This window comes from Xiphias gladius, chromosome 21 (genome assembly GCF_016859285.1).
Source record: "Xiphias gladius isolate SHS-SW01 ecotype Sanya breed wild chromosome 21, ASM1685928v1, whole genome shotgun sequence".
Taxonomy (NCBI): domain Eukaryota; kingdom Metazoa; phylum Chordata; class Actinopteri; order Istiophoriformes; family Xiphiidae; genus Xiphias; species Xiphias gladius.
In genome coordinates, this window is record NC_053420.1 from 20,272,323 (window position 1) to 20,290,530 (window position 18,208).

At 43.8% G+C, this 18,208-nt stretch overlaps 1 protein-coding gene across 1 annotated transcript in view; it reads left to right on the top strand.

The window, feature by feature from the left end:
* Positions 1-18,208, top strand: part of foxp4 (forkhead box P4) — a 91,212-nt gene that overhangs the window by 21,046 nt on the left and 51,958 nt on the right. The window contains exon 2 of the mRNA XM_040159404.1: positions 12,177-12,356. Coding sequence (XP_040015338.1) covers positions 12,186-12,356 — 171 coding nt within the window. The 5' untranslated portion in view covers positions 12,177-12,185. The remainder of the gene's footprint in view (positions 1-12,176; positions 12,357-18,208) is intronic.

Below are 18,208 nucleotides of genomic sequence, written 5' to 3' on the forward strand. Positions count from 1 at the left end.
TTTTCTGGCCGTTTTCTCTCATTAGTGAGAAATTGTGGACCCTTGGTTAGCATGAGCGCGCACACACACATAATACACACATAGAGGCTGTGTGTACGGCAGAAGTCCAGACATGTGCGCAGGGCTGAGGCTGTAGCCATGACTTTAGTCTGGAGGTACGTGGTGCACTTCTTTTGCCACAAGTCTATTTCAGCCCCTGCTTCTCTGTATACATACACGTTGTGTGTTTGTATGTGTTTCTCCAGTTCGACAGCATCTGGCCTGTGCCTCCCTCAGTCCTTCAATTCAAACTGCAGGTTGTTTGTTTGGGTTCGCCCTTACAAACACACCATTAGGCCTGCCCTCTGCACTGAGGACTATTCCTGGCCCTGGCCTCAGTTTAGCTCAGGCCTGCTGCCTGGCTCACTGGAGGTCCCTGCAGGCAAACCTCAGTCCTACCAGAGCCCAGGAAGATCCGAACCACAGCACACCGCCCAGCCACCACAGTGAAACTCTAGCCTGCTTCAACCCGGCTCGCCCCACAGCAAGCCTTAAATGTCAGCTAGAGGGTTTTAGTGTGTGTGTCCTATAGTGTGCCTTTTCTTGTTGATAGTCAACCCGTCATGATGCAACAAGTCCACCTTTTCTGCAAACAAACAGGTATGGACAAGAAAAAAGGCCTTAGTCTTTGCCACTCACCTTCAGCTGATGAAAAGGGATTTAGGAATGAGAGATTAAAAGAGAAGAAAAGAAAGAGAGTGAGAGGTGGCAGGGAGAGAAAGAAAACAACAAAGGTGGTTAGGACAAAAGCAGTATTGTATCATTGAAATGACTTGTGAGTTGAAAGCCTTAAAAGTCCTCCCTAGAGCCAGGTCATAAAGCCCAGACACGGGCTTGGCAGCCGAGCCCAGAGCCAGACAGGCCTGGCAGTTGAGCCTAGAGAGATTCCAGTAACAGGAGATGTAAAAATCAATTTGCCGTGAAAAAGGTAAACAATCGGAAATGACAAATATGCAGGTTCTTTCCATCGCTGTTTTTTCATCTCTTGCTTTTTTCACTGTTATTAAAGAAGACAAATGCAGGGGCGAGGAGAGTGACTAGTCGGGAGTCATGCTGAAGGATCCCGGCAACATTCAGGGAGAGAGTGAGAGAAAGAGAATTGTTTTTCATTTGCACTACTTAAGACAGTCAAGTTGGACCTTTACTGTCAGCAGTTGAAACACATAGACTCCATATGAGTATGGCTGTTGCAGAAAATGCAACATCCAAATTCACACATGAGGACAAGTCAGTGGTCCTGATTAAAAAAGGTGGAGGTCAATATCCTGATGTGGATGGAGAAACGATTGAGGGATAGGGGGATGACGAAAGATTGAGGAGAGAAGGGAGGGGGATTCCTTGGGGGCCTGTTTGGTGGTTAGGAGCCCTCGGGGGCCCTTGTGGAGACCTCCATTAGTGGAACTATCCGAGCCTGGGGGAGCCGGTACGGCGAGCGGGCCTTCGAGGCAGGGGCCAGTCTGTTTAGCAGCAGTTTGTCTGCATTGCTCATAACATTGATCCAATGTTGAGCTGCAGCTGTAGGAAAGCTCTTTGCGGCTGAATAGGCCGAGCAGCAGTGTATTGATATGGCAGAGAGGACCAATGGAGAGCCCTGCACCCTGTTGGTCATTTGGTTAAGACAGACAAATCTTGTTCAATACACACACCCCACAGCTGCCTTGTGGCATGTTAAATCTGTCCGTGTAGGTGTCCGCGTGCGCGTAGCTGCACATCTATAAGTGCATGTGCGTGCAACGATTTGTGTCCTACAGAATCTAATCCTCTTTGCTTTCTCCGCTCGTCCTCCTCAGATGAACAGATCTGCTGTGACTGGCTGGGAAAAAAAAATGAGAGGGGAAAAAGAACAAGAGAGAAAACAAACATGTTTCCCAGGCCCCAATTAGCCCACTTTTTTTGCCCCTAGATATGCTCTCCCATCCTCCTCACTCCCTCCTTCAGTCTCTGAAGTCTGCTTACACAAAATGCCTTACATCAGTGAATGTGCGTATACATCAGCAACAAAAAAGGTGGTCAGGGGACACAGTTACAGGAGAGGTATTCGGGGATGAAGAGAGAGAAGTGCCCCCTTTTTTTTTTCCCCATCAACTCGTCTTCTTAAATCTCTGTTTTTAGAGTAACACATAGACAGGGAATCTGTTCAGCAAGTGTGTGTATGTCTGCAAGAGTTTTACTACCATGTTCTTGTATCCGTGTGTAAGCTGTGCTGCAGGATATGTGTGTTTTGTGGTTGTTGTGTTTGTACAACATCAGTCGCTGAATACTCACAAACAAAACAGTTTGAACCATCTGTGCAGAAGCCATCAATTCTTAATGAGATAATGACATGCTAACATACTCACAGCAGCGGCTCTGTTTACAGATGAAGACAAACCACAAACGAGACACAGACATGGTGAGCGCTTTAGCTTTCCCTTCCTATCTGCTTTCTTCTCGCTATTTTCCCCCTCTTCTCTAGCTATGACTTTGTGTGTTGGCCAAAACTTACCGAGAATAACAGGTGGGGAACATCTTGATTGTGTGTGTGTGTGTGTGTGTGTGCGTGTGTGTGTGTGTGTGTGTGTGTGTGTGTGCGTGCACGCGCGGGGGGGGTGCGTGTGTGCACGATGTGCGTCTGTCTGATAGACACACACATACACAGTAATGAGTCAGGCGCTATAATATGGCTGCAGACCAGATTCCCTAATAAGAGAAGAATGTTGTCTATGGCATCCAGAGTTTTCCACTGGAATCACACATTCATCCAGCCTGTTTCCTGCCCTGGGGTCTTCCTCTCGGCATGAACAGACGAGGAGAGGGAACCCTCTGTCTCCTTCTCCTTCTCCCCGCTCTTCCCATTGTCCCCGTACCCCTCCCTTGCCACATCCTTTTTCTCATCCTTTTCATCACTTTTTCTTTCCCCTCCATCAGTTAGGGTCATTTATGTGGGCTGTTGGAACTCTGTCTTTTCTTTCTCTCTGCCGGATTGTGCTGGTCTGTTTCTGGAGTGACACAAGCACATGACTCACAAGTGAGTCAGACGAATTCAGGCTTATTGCTGAGGAAATAGTGGTGGATTAGAAGGAGAGGTGTCTTTCTCGGACTGGTACAGGAAAACACACACACACACACACACACACACACACATATGCACACATACAGCTGGGGAAGAAAAAAAACATCTGTGGTTCACTGAATCTCCAAATTAATGAAACTCTTAGTCTAGCTGTGGAGCAACTTTAAACAAACCAAGACAGAAGTTTAAAAATTCACATTCAAATACTTTAACCTTGAAATCTCCCCTTGCCAAGGCACCAGCTCCCTCTTTTTTTCATCTGTTAAATGTTTGAGTGTTTGATAGTTTGAGGTCTATAGCAGAACCCGCCCGGGAATTAATGTCATTCATATGCCCTGCGGAAATTACTTTTGAAATGCATATAATCTAAAACATGCAAATGAGGCTGACTTTGTGCACCCTGTTTAATATGAATTATCATTTTCTGAATACCTATTATTACTGCGTACATTTCTCCAATTATATTGTTCTTTTTTTGTCACTTTTGCATACGGACACACACGTGCACATCGGGAACACCAGAAACGTGCGCATGCACATGCTCCGTCGCATGCATATCTGCAGGGAGACGTACACACACACACACACACACACACACACACACAGCAGAATGTCTTTGTGATGGGTGTATTTTAATGAGGAGTAATAAGGATAGTAATGACCCAGTCCACTTCTCTCTCTCTCACTCTCGGTCTTTGTTACTGTTTCTCTTGCTCTATCTATTTCTCTGCCTCTCTCGCCCACTCCCTGGCACGCAGCTGTTAGTTTACATGAAGCCAATGGAAAGAGTAAGAGGCATCTCATTTAAAAGAAAAAACAATGTAGCTGCCTTTTGCAGATTCTGCGCAAATGTATCAGTCAAAAAGGCCTTAAACAGCAAATGAAAATAACAAGGCAGGAAATACAAGTGTTGCTCATCCAATTTTCATTAACTGACTGAAATATTGATGCGCTTTAAAAGTGAACAGTGCATGTTTAGTTTGTCTCTTCTTTTTCTCTTTCTGGTGATAGAGCGCTGTTATTAATGTCCTTGTCCAAGAGGCAGACATTTTTTTGCTCTTTTCTCCTAAATTGAATTGAAGGCATCCCTTTTTCAAACGAATTACTCTATTAATTTATTTATACTACGCCATAAATTATTCTATTAATATTAGCATGTTCCAAATTAGTATGACTTCTCTCAATGTTCCTTCTACTTCTATTAATTAGCATGCTTGTCACTATAACAAAGATTTTTCTTTCTCTGATAAATTATAAAGGAGACATTTTTTAATACAATGAGAACTGCCTGAGAAATTATTAATATTTTAGTTGTGGCCTGTAAGACAAAAGTAAGGAGAAAAGAGCAAGAAGACTAGAAGAAGAAGAAAACTAACAATTACATGGAATACATTATGGACTGCCATTGGTGTGCAACAGTGTTGATTTTTATTTTGCTTTTTTGAAAGAAAAAAATGTGTGTGTGTGTGTGTGTGTGCACACCCATACTGAATGCTCAGGGATATCATCTTGTTTTAGCACTTTTGGATAGGATGTGAATTAATTACCTCTGTAACAGCTTGGACCAAGTTCAAAAGTACTAAAATTCAATTAATTTGAAAAGTGGACATGCTATCATTTTCTCTGCATGTCTCCTTTAAAGTCTGGCCTGTTTTTACTGTGGACTTATTCAATTATATTTGATTAAACTTGCTCTGATCCAATCTATTAATTAACTAGGAAATGCAAAGTGCCCGACATGAAAGCCGATGTATAAAATTATATCATGTCCACTTTGATATTTATTTATTTATATTTTTTACACCACTATTTTTTTAAATCCATTGTAACCCTCTATTATTGTAAGTCTCTGTTGCTCATTTTCAGGTATTATTAAATATATTCACTTTATCTTCCTTGTAATGCAAATTTTGATCATAAATGAAATTATTTCTCACCGTAAGGCAACTACAACAATTTTGCCTCTTGGCAAAATATACTTCTTCTTTCACAATTTTGTCTTTTCACGCAATAAAATATAAATTGTCCCATGTAATTAAAGCTAGGAACTTAGTCATATATTTGGTGAAGGTGGAAAATATCAGTGTCAGGGATGGAGCACTTTCTTGTTTGAAAGGCAATGTTCTTTAATATGAATTGAAGGATATTTCACTTTTTCATATGGCTAATAGGATTTAGCATTCATATATTCCTGACAGGTCACATGCACCTGCACATACGCACACACACACACGCACACACAGTGTTGTCCTATCATATATAAGAAGACACCAAGACTGAAGACTGAAATTGTGTTTGTGTGTGCACATTTCTGAATTCTTGTCACCCCAGTTTCTTGGTACATGGTGGACTTAGGGTCAAACTGATCAAATTCATCACACACCATCTGCACGTTACTTCTGTAGCGCAAATACGAAAATTAAATCTCAGTGTACTTAAGTCTCAGTTTACTCATCTATTTCACCTTCATGTCATTTGTCCATTTCCCACCGACACCCTTTTATATCTCTCAAAATTTCTCTTCTTCCTTTCTCTCTGTCTCCCCCCTCCTCCCCCTCAATGTGAAGGTCATTCTAATAAAGAGCTCTCGTAGGACAGAGCTGCTAATTGCTCCGTGGCACACTAGCTGGTTTCAGATCCAAATAAAGGCACATTGCCTTTTTCCAACCTCCTCTCCCTCTTGCCCTCCATTCCTCCGCCTCCCCTCCTCACCTCTGTTCGTCCATGTTAAACACAATCTGAGTATTAGCCGTGAGGACTGTCATAGCCTGACTTCAGCCTCCATTACCCCTTCAGGACAGGGGGGAGAGATGAAGGGGAAAGTGGGTATTTTTTCATCCTCATGATCACAAGATGATTTCCAACTGGCACATGTGAACACGCACATGCACAAGCGCGGGCTTTACCTCCTTAGGAATGTACAACCTGTGATTTTAGGCTCAGATAAATGAGGTGTGCATGAAGTCCGCTCCTTCCACAAATATTTGTGTATGTGGTGTGTGTGGATGTGTGCATATCTTTGTGTCTATCTTCAGTATTTAGAACAGACAGCAGTCTGCAAGCTGGTAAATCACTTACTGCACTCTAAAGGAAGGGTCGAGGTGAAGGCAGGAGTGTATGTTTGCCCCGGTCATACACACATACGGAGCGATCTCATCGGTGCGGAATGTGCTTTGTGTTTACCTATAGCTCCAGAACCCACCTGACCGAGGGAGGCTAATCTTTATGGGCTCTGTAAACAGGGACTTTGTCTTCAGAGAACTGCAGGCGGGCAAGCAGACACACAATTCACACATGCACGCGCACACAGACATGCACGTCGGGGGGGGGGCACATATATGGCAGGTTACGTATTGTACAGCCAGTACTCAGAAAAGTACACATTCACGTGCAGAGGCTACATGCACACATGAACACTTACTTAAATGCTCAGACAAACTGAACGCCATATGGCAGACAGTCCTGCAGAAGTGTTGAAGAACTCCCCATGTTTATATAGCAGGGGATTTTCTTATCATTTGCACTCTGAGCCCCTCTCTTCTTCTCTTCACTCCCCAGCAGCAGCACTGGCTTCTTCATTAGCCAGCTGCACAACCCACTGAAGGTCAGACTATAGGCCTGTGCTGCTAACTTCTCTCTCCGGGTTGATGATGCTGTTTGAAGCAAGCCAGCCAGCCAGTAGTAGATATTGGCCCACATCTGACCGACTATCTGTCTGCGGGATAATGGAGTTCACCTGTTAGCACTGGAGCAGGGCCAGGGCAGCCGCAGACATCTAGCATTAGCCCTTTGCTGTTAGCCAACCTGTTAGCGCTGGCTGGCAGCCAGAGTAGCCTGGAGCAGTGCTGTTAGCTGCTAGCTTTAGTCTGTGTGGAAGACTACCTGGCTGCTCTGGCCTTGTGTCCTGCTGCAAATCTGGCTAGCATGTAGCAATGGCCGGCTGCTGAGGAAACAACCAAACTTGGACAAGGAAGTGATGGAAAAAAAGAGTTTGCGCAGGTTGTTTTTATATGTGTGCGCTCACTTGTGTGAGAATGTGTGTTATTTCTTCAGCTTTCCTCTGACCTCATTCTCTTTTATTGAAGCTAATACACGTCAGCTCAGAAATGCCACGCAGATATCCCTCCTATCTCTCTTCTTCTCCTTTTGCCTTCTGTCATTTTTTTAGTATCAGGAGAGTAGAGAAAATTGCAGAAGACATCTGACACACATAGGCTACAGTTGTTACGTATACTTTATTTGTTAATTTATGTGTGTTAAGCCTAGAACAGAGTTTTAAAAATACATTTGTTTAACACAAAGATCTAAGACTTTAAATTAAATTAAAATAAATGCATCATTTTTCTCAAGTCTCAAGTCTTTAGAGGGAGATAGTAAAAATGTTTATCTCAGTTAGCAAATTGAAAAAGAGAATGGAAAAATAAAACTTTTTGCAACGGCTGCATTGCAGTGACGCAGCAGTGCAGATTTGCATTGGAAAATTCATGAACTTTCTTTCAGACAATAATTCATTTAACTGCATTTAGGGTGAGGCTGTTCTTAGAGTCAACATGCCTTGATATGCACAAGGTAGCCTAATTAATTATATGGTTAAATATCTTCTTGTAAGAAAAGATAAAGTGGAAGGTGCTTCAGTAGCGGGATATATAGGAGGTGCAGGGCTGTGGTGGTCCCGAAAGTATGATTATATAAGGGCACCTTGTCTCTCCAAGTCACTGCTGCAGCATCATTACTGTAAGATTAATACTACAACCCATGTTTACTTGTTTTTTTTCCTTTGTACACATACCACCACTAACTGCTTCACTATACCAGACATTTTGTGTTATTTTATTTTATTTATTTGCATTTCATATTGTTCAATGATCCTGGTTGTCTCTGTCACTCGTGAACCTAAGAAGTGATTAATGGAGACATAAAGTAAGAGCCCAGCCCTGGTAGTCAGGTTTGTTCTGGGGTTTGGGGTTAAAGCAGATTCCCTCGGGGCCAGTGTCACAGTTTGTTTAGTCGAGGAGTCGTTGCCAGCTTTCAGGGTGAGAATATGAGAATACAGGTGTGTAAAGTGTTTGCTAAATTATGATCAGTCTATGTATGTCAGTGTTCATGTGCCTGTCAAAGCATAGAAATAAAAGAGCTAAGACTCTGTGTGATCCTTTTAAAAGACAAATCCTGGAGTTGCTGCACTGACAGTAAATAGGACATTTTGTGGACATAATGACAGCAACGAGGGTAATTTTGTTTCTTTTTCATGCGTGTTTTTTAGTTTGTAACTGTCAATTATAAGGAAATAAAGCCCCTTTGTGTGTAACAGCTAAACCAAATATTTTATGAATCCACACAGCCACTCATTGTCAAAAGAGGCTACTCCAAATTCTGTTTCCTGATTACAAAACAGGTTGGAGCTCCAATTCCTCAGATTTTTGACTCAGGAAGAGTGTCTCCTTTGCTCACAAATATTGATTGAACTATCAAAGATTATAGAAATAACATATGTGAATTCTATTTCAGGGTGAAAACTTTAATGTTTTCCTGGGTTGAAACTGCCACTAGTTACCAGGCATAACCAGAGGGAGAAAGACAGAATGCCGAGAGTAGGAGAAAGACAGATAATTCAAGAGTCAGATGAAAGTAGATAGATGATGGAGTGTAGATACTGGTACAGACAATTTTTTCCCTTACCCCCTCCCTCCTTCTCCCTCCTTCCCTCACTTTCCCTCCCACCCTTATTCCCTCAGTTCTTTGCCTAATAAGCAGCGTTCCTGTGAGCTGATGCAAGGCGGAGGAAACAGAACAGGCGTTCTGGGACTGCTGGAAATATTCCCACATGAGGCATAACATGATAAAGACTTATTATCTCACTAAGCTGCTGTAAACACAGATGCACACATAAATACACACTGTACACAACTCTCTCGCTCTCTCTCTCTCTCTCTCTGTCTCTCTCTCACAAACACACACACACATTCACAGAAAGTGAAAATGGTCCGGCTTTACAGTTCTGACGAGCAGTGACCAGGAGGAATCTGACAGAGCCAATCCCTCCAACAAAGCCTGAGAGTCAGCCGTAGTGAGCCAGCTCACTGGGCATTTTGCTCAGCTTGTTTGAACTCCACACACCCAGAGCAGTGGGAAGGAACAGGGGGAGAGTCGAGTTCTGATTATTATTAGTGCTAAATTTTCGGGAACATCTGAACAAGATACGTGTTGAAACAGGACTCATCCTAGCTCTTCTCTACTCATCAATCACACCACACACACACATAAACACATGCACGTAGCATTTGCTGTGAGCTAATCCATTACAGTACAAAGGTAGGTGTCAGCCTCTTAGACAAACACACACACATGCACACGCATATACACTAGAATCATCAGAAACATGTTGAGTCCCATTTCCCTTCTTGTCTTCTCCATCCCAATTAAAAGGCAAAGGAGGCCTTTTATTTCCCTCTCCTCCAAACACATTCTTTATCTCTCTGATCTGCGCTCCTCCCTCCCTCGCTCGGTCCCCTCGGGGTAGTGGGAATGTCTCTCCCCACACTCTCTCAGGTCAGGGGTTCAGCTGGAGGGGGTCTGAACATGTAGAGAGATCGAGAGAGGGAGAAATAGACACACAGAAAGAGTGAGTAGCGGGTTGAGGCAGGCCTCTGCACAGGCAGCTCCTCTTCGCTACCAGAAACACTTAAACTTAAAACTGTGTGTGTGCGTGTGTGTGTTTTTGTGTGTATCATAGTCCTAATCAGAGACTTCAGGGTAGATTTATGCCCCTGCCTTTTCCCCGACCTCCATTACACCAGCTTATATACACCCATTACAGGATATGACAGAGTACACACCCTTTAGAGGAGCATACCACATTGCCTGTGTGTCTGTGTGTAAAAGAGAGGGTATACGCTCACTTCTTCACACACTCCCCACTTTCCCATTAGGTCCTTGTCCACCTGCGAGCTCTGTCTCTCTGCCTGTCTTTATCTCTCTTCTCCTCATTGCTAATAAGGTCAATGAGGAAGCGTAAGAAGCAGATGGGTGTACAGTACATTACAGCACTGCGCAGTATAGTCTGGGCTAGGTAGCAGGCCGGTGATTCATGCTTAGTGAGACGTGTGATGATGTGAGGAGTTTCTACTGCAGTGCAAAGTCAGTGGACTGTGCGGTCGGATCTGTTGATCGCTCAGCACTATGCCTTGCTTCATAATATTACCTCAGGGAGCAGTTTGACCTAGCAGGGGTCTGAATGGGGGAGGAGATGGAAGGAGGGAGAATGAAGAAGGGAGAGAGTGTTAGGTAGAGAAGTGAGGTTGGAGATTAAGTGACTACCTTTAAATGTCACAATAACGCTGTACTTCTCAGTCTTAACTTCATAGTCAGATGGATGCCAGGAGGGAGACGGGAGAGTTAATGGGGAGGAAAAAATACTGCAGTGAGATTTGTGGTTTTAAAGTGGTGCTGCTTTTTAGGGAGAAGTGTTGAACTTGTGAAATCTGTCCATGAGCACCTGGTACTATTGAGGGTTTAGTTCACCCAAATGAAAAAACACATTTGACAAAAACAGTCTCACCACGAGGTCCATGCCGTTGCTGGTCTGGGGTTTTTCAACATGTGACCAGATCTTCAGGAAATGGAGATGCCCAGTTGTCATAGACATGTGCTTGGAGGACTTCTACCCCATGTTTGTTTAAAAGTTGAGATTATAGGTTCATTTTGGACCTTGGAAACAGCAGTTGACAAAAAAAAACCCTCATCATTGGCTTCAAGCCATACTCATTTTTGTTTTACGTGGTCAGGCCTTGAGAAATCCACCTCTGAAACATCTGATGCTATCCCAACTGATTGTGAAAGGAGAAAAAAAAAAAATTCTACAGCCATTTGCCTTTACGGGATAAAATTTCCAAATTTCTTGTGATAAGTTATAGACCTTACTGATTTCAAAGTAACGGGCATTTTTCTGTGAAAAGATAAATTGCTGTAGAAGTTTTAAAATATCTTTTTTTTTTTCAATGCCTTGATTGGCAAAAAACTATACATCTCCATTGTAGTGTGGCAACAGTAGAAAATTCAGTGATTCCTCAGAGGAAAAGAGAAGTTAGATTCTGCCATGAAATGCCTTTTATTGTTTCCCGAGAAGGCATGGGTTGTATGCCTCTGAAAAGCACAAGCATACACACATACGCACACAGTCACACACAGACAGCGGATAGAATGCCTCGATGGCGTTTTGTGTACCCACTCCAGGTTGCTGAAATAAAAGCAGTAGAACTTTCCCCTTTAAAACTATGCGCTTGTGTGTGTTAATTTATAAAACTGGATGAGGCAGACAGACGAGATTGAGCTTGTCATTAGGAGTTCACAGCCTGCGTGCTTGTATGAAGGTTTGTTTTGTTTTGTATTAGCTGCCTTCTGTGTGTTCTTCATGCGTATGTGTGTGTCTCTGTGTCTCCTCTCTCCCACGCTCAGGCTCCTAACGATGGCAAATGTGCCTGTGTGTTTGCGAGGCGTTGTTTCTCAAAAACAACAACACATCCAGGAACGGCGCGTTTTGTCGGGTTTTGTGGAGGGAACATGCTCTAATTAGAGAGGCCCTATGAAGGTGCATCAAACAGATCTTTCTCAAAGACCAACCTGCTCATGGCTCACACACAGCGCACACATGCCACCTCTGATTATTGGAGAAATGTGTGTGTTATTTAACTATATAGCAGAGTATTAACTGCCTTGTCAGTTTAGATTTGCTGCACTTCTGATCCAAATCTATGGATACGCTCCTAGACACACATTTACATGTAGACAAAAAAGTGTCTGCGTCAGGTTTTACATTGTGGCCACTTGGGTATGTTTGTGTGTAGGTGGTTCATGACCAAAAAACGCCTTTTCATAAAGTACACATGCATACACACTCACACACGCACACAAACACACACAATTCACTTCTCTATCTCAGCGTGTGTTTACTTTAGTTTCCTGCCTTGTTTGTTCACTCAGATGGGAGCAGGCTTTCTGCTCAAACTGCCCAGGTCACTTTTGTTCAACCACTGTGTTGTCTTGCCCCTCCACCCCCGACTCCCTCCTCCCACCTCTCCACTCTCAGGTGCCAGTGATGATGGTGGAATCAGCCTCTGAGACCATTCGAACGACGCCGTCCAACCAGAACGGAGTCAGCAGCCTCAGCAGCCAATCAGATGGAGGGGGAGGTAGAGAGGGCGGGTCTAACGGAGACACCAACGGCGAAATCAGTCCAGTCGACATACTGCACCTGCAACAACAACAGGTGTGTGTGTGTGTGTGTGTGTGTGTGTGTGTGTGTGTGTGGCACATGCATTTGACATTTTGTTTACATATCTACCTGTATATATGTGCTTTTGAGACTTGTTTCGCAACACCTCTCACTTGTGCAACTCATGTGCATAAATATGTAGGCTACAGTAAATTGTCTAGAACAGCATGTACACACCAGGCGGTTACATAAGGTACAGATGTGACAACATCTAGTCAGCCAGAGTCTGTTAAATGTCAGCCTTGCATGTGCGAATGGTGAAAAGCTCTGACAGGTTGGCTTGTCAGTGCTTTAATTATCCACCGTTCATAATGTGCCAACTACAGTAATTCTACTGGGACAAAGTTCACCATAATAATTCATACACATGTGGTTCCCACTGATATATTATTACTGGCTGAGAAAAAATTGGAGGACGTACCTGCCTTTTGAGCTCTGCCTAGGTGAGAGAAGCCATTTTGTCATGTTGTGGGGATCATACATACACTCAAGTAAGCTCACAAGAGCATGCAAACACAGACTTAATATAGGATTCAGATGGTCAAGGAGTGTGTGTGCGTCGCAGTTGTGGGAGAGAAATCTTTGTTTTATTTTTTCACTGATCCATCAAGTAGTGTTTGTGTGTGTTTGACACGTCAGCATGTAGTGTCTCCAGTAATGCTATTTATCTTGCCTCCTGTGCGTCAGTTCCCTCCTCCAAACACACACCCTCATCCCTTCACACACACACACATTCACACACACATTCACACACACATTCACACTCACACACTGGCCACTGTGTCAAATGGAATTTCCAAACTTCCCGGAACGTCTTGGATGAAATTCTAAATTTTTATTTCTCATTCCCCCAAAAATCCACATAGCTCTTTTCTGATTGCTCTGTGAAGGACCCAGGCCTTTGCACATAGTACACACACACACAAATGTTTTTTCATCTAGAGGTTTCTACATTAGTCATTTGTCCATAAACACTGAGTGTTGTCATCTAATGATGGAAACACACTGATTCATGTTTTTCAGTCACCAATGTGGCATTTGCTGCAACTGATGAAGCGATTAGGAGAGAAAAAAATCTCTTATTTGTGTACTGGCTCCATGAACATGTAGGCAACATTTATAACTTTCTCTTTCTCTCTCTGTGTGTGTGTGTGTGTGTGTGTGTGTGTGTGTGTGTGTGTGTGTGTGTGTGTGTGTTGGTTCGCTTGTGTGTGTGTCATGTCCCCCTGTCACAGAGGGTCAGTGTGAGTTCTGGGCTTGCAGACACCAGCTGAGTTTCTAGTTGAGGAAACCCAGAGGGAAAAAAAAATCAGGGTTTCCTCCCTGCTGCTAAAATTATTCCCCCTAATTATAATGATGGAGCCTTAGGTGAATGAAGAACACTCAAGGCCCTTCACTCCTGTCCTGCTCTCCCTCCTCCTTCCCCTGACTGCATCCTCACCCTGCTTCCTCAGCAACCTTCAGCCGAGGACACACACACATGGCCATGCACAAATGCACACATACAAACACTAAACCTGTAGCTCATACAAAGCAGGTCTTTATTCTCTCGGACGTGTCTCTGCTCTCTATGTTTTTGCACCTGTGTGTGTGTGTGTGTGTGTGTGTGTGTGTGTGTGTGTGTGTGTGTGTGTGTGTGTGTGTGTGTGTGTGTGTGTGTGTGTGTGTGTGCATACGCTGGTATTTCCTCTCTTGAGCGGGTTACCAACCACAAACATACCTCCCTCTCTCTTTCCATCTTTTTCTCTTCCTCTCTCTCTCACTGTACTTTTTTCCTTCTATCTGCTGTGGACCATGAAAGACAGGCACAACCTTTCCTCCAGATCCCAACGCTACTTCACAAAAACTGTTACATCAACACACATAGCAGTAAATACACAGTAATTTATTGTAATAATTCCCTATTTAAAGCTTTTTGTTAAACTCAGCTTGCATAGATTGAAAAGATTTGACTTGTCATGAGGCAGAGTTATGCCCTTACTGTACTATGGATATTTTTCTGTAACTCAGGAACTGTTCAGCCTTTTGCAAGTTAATGGCAGTGTTGCTTTACATTTGAGTGTTGACTTACATGTAATTTTTGTCTCATGTGTTTAACATTTTTGCACCTTGTTTTTGTACAAAATAAAGGCTCGATTTCTGTCTTTTAGTCATTTTATGGATGTAATTTTTCCTGCAACTTATGATGCAGAGATAACTCTGCATCATCAGCTTCATGATATCTGCTTGTTCCCATAGCTAACAAACACAGACAGATATTCATGAGTTTATACTTCATAAACCCCAAATTTATAAGAGTTTGTCTCAACCAGAGAGTCCAATTATGAATGACTATGACTCTATATTTGACCGTGTGTCCATATGTTTGTGTGTGTGTGTGTGTGTGTGTGTGTGTGTGTGTGTGTGTGTGTGTGTGTGTGTGTCTCCCTGTCATCTCAACTCAGTATTACCAGCCTTTGGTTGCCCTCATACGCCTCTCTATCCTGCACCCCTCTCCCTCACCCTCCCTTGCCCCCTGGATGAGATCGGGTTCTGTGCCAGTGAGCACTGTGGCGTGGCTGCTATGATACCACAACCAGCTGAATTTTTTTTCCTCCTTCATTTCTTTTAACTGACTCCTCTATCTACATTTATTTATTTAAAATTCAAGGCCTTGAAAAATTATTAAAATGTGTTAAATTTAGCAGAATAGAGGTGTTATTTCTTCTGTTTGGGTTGTGTGTCCACTTGTAAGTTAATACAGAACAGGGTTTGAAACAGAATATGCAAAACATTATTAGATTTTATATTATTGAATAGTTGCAGATTTTTTTAATCACATCTACCTCTTAAATACAAATTGTCCACCAACATTATATTTTCTGTTTCTCACACTGACTATTTCTAACTTTCTCTGTCTGTAAGGGTCTGTTACTTTTTCGTCCATCGTTCCATGACACTTCTTGATTTAATCGAGTTTTGGTGTCGTAGTGCTAGGTGGCCATAGATGCTGTATTTTTAGCCTGCCACTCATAAAATCAATATTGTCTGATACAGACAGCCCCTATACTGACGCTGGTTACTAGACAACATTGTATAAGAACCTGCTTTCTTCCTTCAACCTGAAAATCTTGGATATACCTCCTCCTCTTGTTCTTTTCTCCTCCACGCTTGAGTCTCTCACCTGAAGGTGTAGTGCAGACTAGTGTTGGTGCTTAAACATCATGCCAGTGTCCACTGGAGCAGAAAAGACCCCCCCCCACACACACACACACACACACAGAACTCCTGACAGCGCAGTGTTGTCAGAACAAAAAGTCGTCTTTTCCTTGGGCCCCTTGGGAACCTGAGAGAAATCACAGCCATCTCCCGCCGTCAAACCCCTCCACCGGCCCCTCTCTGTCTTCTGTCTCTCTCTCCCAGTGTCTCCATCTTTCTCCGACCCTTTCTCTGTCACTGTCCTCTCTCTCTCGCTCTCGCTCTCGCTCTCTCTCTCTCTCACTTTTTAGTTTTTTCTCATACATGGATGGATAGATAGATAGATTGATAGATAAAAGAGGGTCACAGGTGATGCTAGATGGTCAGTGGGCATAATGGGGAAGTAGGTAGGAAGGACTTTAGATGGGACATATAGCCCCAGAGAATGTAGGTAAAAGGAGGGGTAAAGAGGCATCCCATTGGGGGGAGGAGGGCATTGGAGGGCTGGAGAGGAGGAATAGGGGGATGAGGGAGGGGTGTAACGCTGAGACGTGTCAGAAAAGGGCGCCTGGGCCTCCCTGTGGAATGTGGCCTGTCTGCCTCCCCAGAAAGAACAGAGCAGGAGAGAGGGAAGAGAGAGAGAAGAAAGGGAAGAGGGGGCGAAGACCAGTTCTGTCCCATCATCGAGCGGATAGAGGAGGGAGGGGATGGAAAACAAAGAGCGGAGTTATAGGGCGATAGGAAGGAGAGGTAGAAGTGAGAGTGCAGCGGAGAGTGTATGGCACTTTGTTGAGGTGCCGGGCGCGGGGTGTAGACATGAAATGATGCATAGCAGAGGAGAAATGTAAGCAGGATAAATCCTAACAAAGTGTGTGTGTGTGTGTGTGTGTGTGTGGCTGGGCGGAGGGTGCTCTGACGAGAACCAGGTGTCTTCAGTTCTTGCCTTTTCCTTACGTCTCTCATCCCCCTTTTTTTGCAGATGTGATTCCACGCTTACCGTCACTCCCCTTTCTGCTCCCTTCTCACCCATTTCTGTCTCCTCCTTTTCCCTCGCCATCAATTCATCGCTTCTGGTGTTCCAGCAGCTACAGTAGAAGCATCTGGTGATGACGGGAAGAGAAAAGGGGAAAGTAGGAGGAAGAAGAAAGTGAAAGAGATGCTGACAAAAAGGTGCCGATTCCTCTTAGGACTGCCACTTGTCATTTGGATAAACTCACTCTTATGCGCCAATAGAAACTGAGAGGCAGATTGTATTCGTGGTCTCCCTTCCCCAAGGGTTTAAAAGGAACATTGGTCGAGAAAAAGGCATTCTTAGAAATTGGTTTGGAACTTCGATCCCCACTCCCATTTGTCATGTTCTATTTTTTCCCCAGTGCTTCCCTTTCTGCTCTCACATGCACACACACATACTGACAATCTTTGTTTCTCTCCCTCTCTCATAGATACACACACACACACACACACACAGGCAGTTACACACACACAGGCAGTTACACACATTGACCGAGCTGATGTGAGTTAATGAAGGGTGTAATTAAGTAGCCACAGTGATGACTGGAGATCGGGTGGAGCTGATACAGATCTCAGATATACACAAACGCTGATGATAGATAGCTGTTTCGTGTGTAGGCACATGTGCAAGAGTGTGCATCTGGGTTTGATGCTGGGCGTGCTTTGTGGACAGATGTATGAGATCGGTGTGTGTGTTAACAGATAATGAGAGATGCTTGAGGATTTAGATAGTGTATGGCTTCCCGTTAGATTGGCTAGACTGAGTAATTATGGCCTGTATAGATGGAAGTGGGGAGGTTTTTGAGATATATGTGATTCTACAGCTTTGAGCTGCTAGGCCTTTGCTAAATTATGGGAGGTGAATGTTGGGCACTTGGACAGTTATGTCCTGTTTGACCTCCAGCTCTCCACTACAGTTCACTTTCAGGTCAGGAGTGCAGAGGAGATGAAGGTGAAGGGTTGGCTGGAGGAGTGGAGGAGGCGGTAAAGAAAAAGAAATTCAGACACATTTTCTGGTTTATTATTGCATTTGGATTTAATTTAATTACATTATGCATTTTTGTGCCTCTGCATGACAGGTTGTATCTCACATGTGTCTGTGTGTCATTTTCCCGTCTGTGTGTGTGTGTGTGTGTGTGTGTGTGTGTGTGTGTGTGTGTGTGTGTGTGTGTGTGTGTGCGCTCGCGTTTGTGCACATGTGTGCACTTGTGTGCGTGTGTCTGTCTGTCATGTGTGCGGGCCAGTAAATCAGTCCCAGGCCTCTCTCTGAGTACTGTCACCTCCTAAAAGCTTTCCCTAGGTCTGGGCCTGGCCGCCCTCTTTATGTTTGAGGTCAGTGTAGTTCACAGGTCACCAGAGGTCATGCTGGGACAGAGGAGGGGCAAGTTGGGTTGCCTAGCATCACAGAACACCCACTGCTGTTACCACAGCAAAATACAAAGAGACCAATAGTACGCCCACTTCCTCTCTGAGTCTTAAAAGCGCCAGCAGCTCCCTTTATCTGTCTTCTTTGACTTTTACTTGCCTTTTTTCCTGCCCTGTCAATCTTTCTGAATCTACTTTTACTGATACACACACAATGCTACAAACACACCTGCACATACAAATCGCATGATCAGTAATGTGTTTCACATGATTCCCTTTCTCATATTCATCAT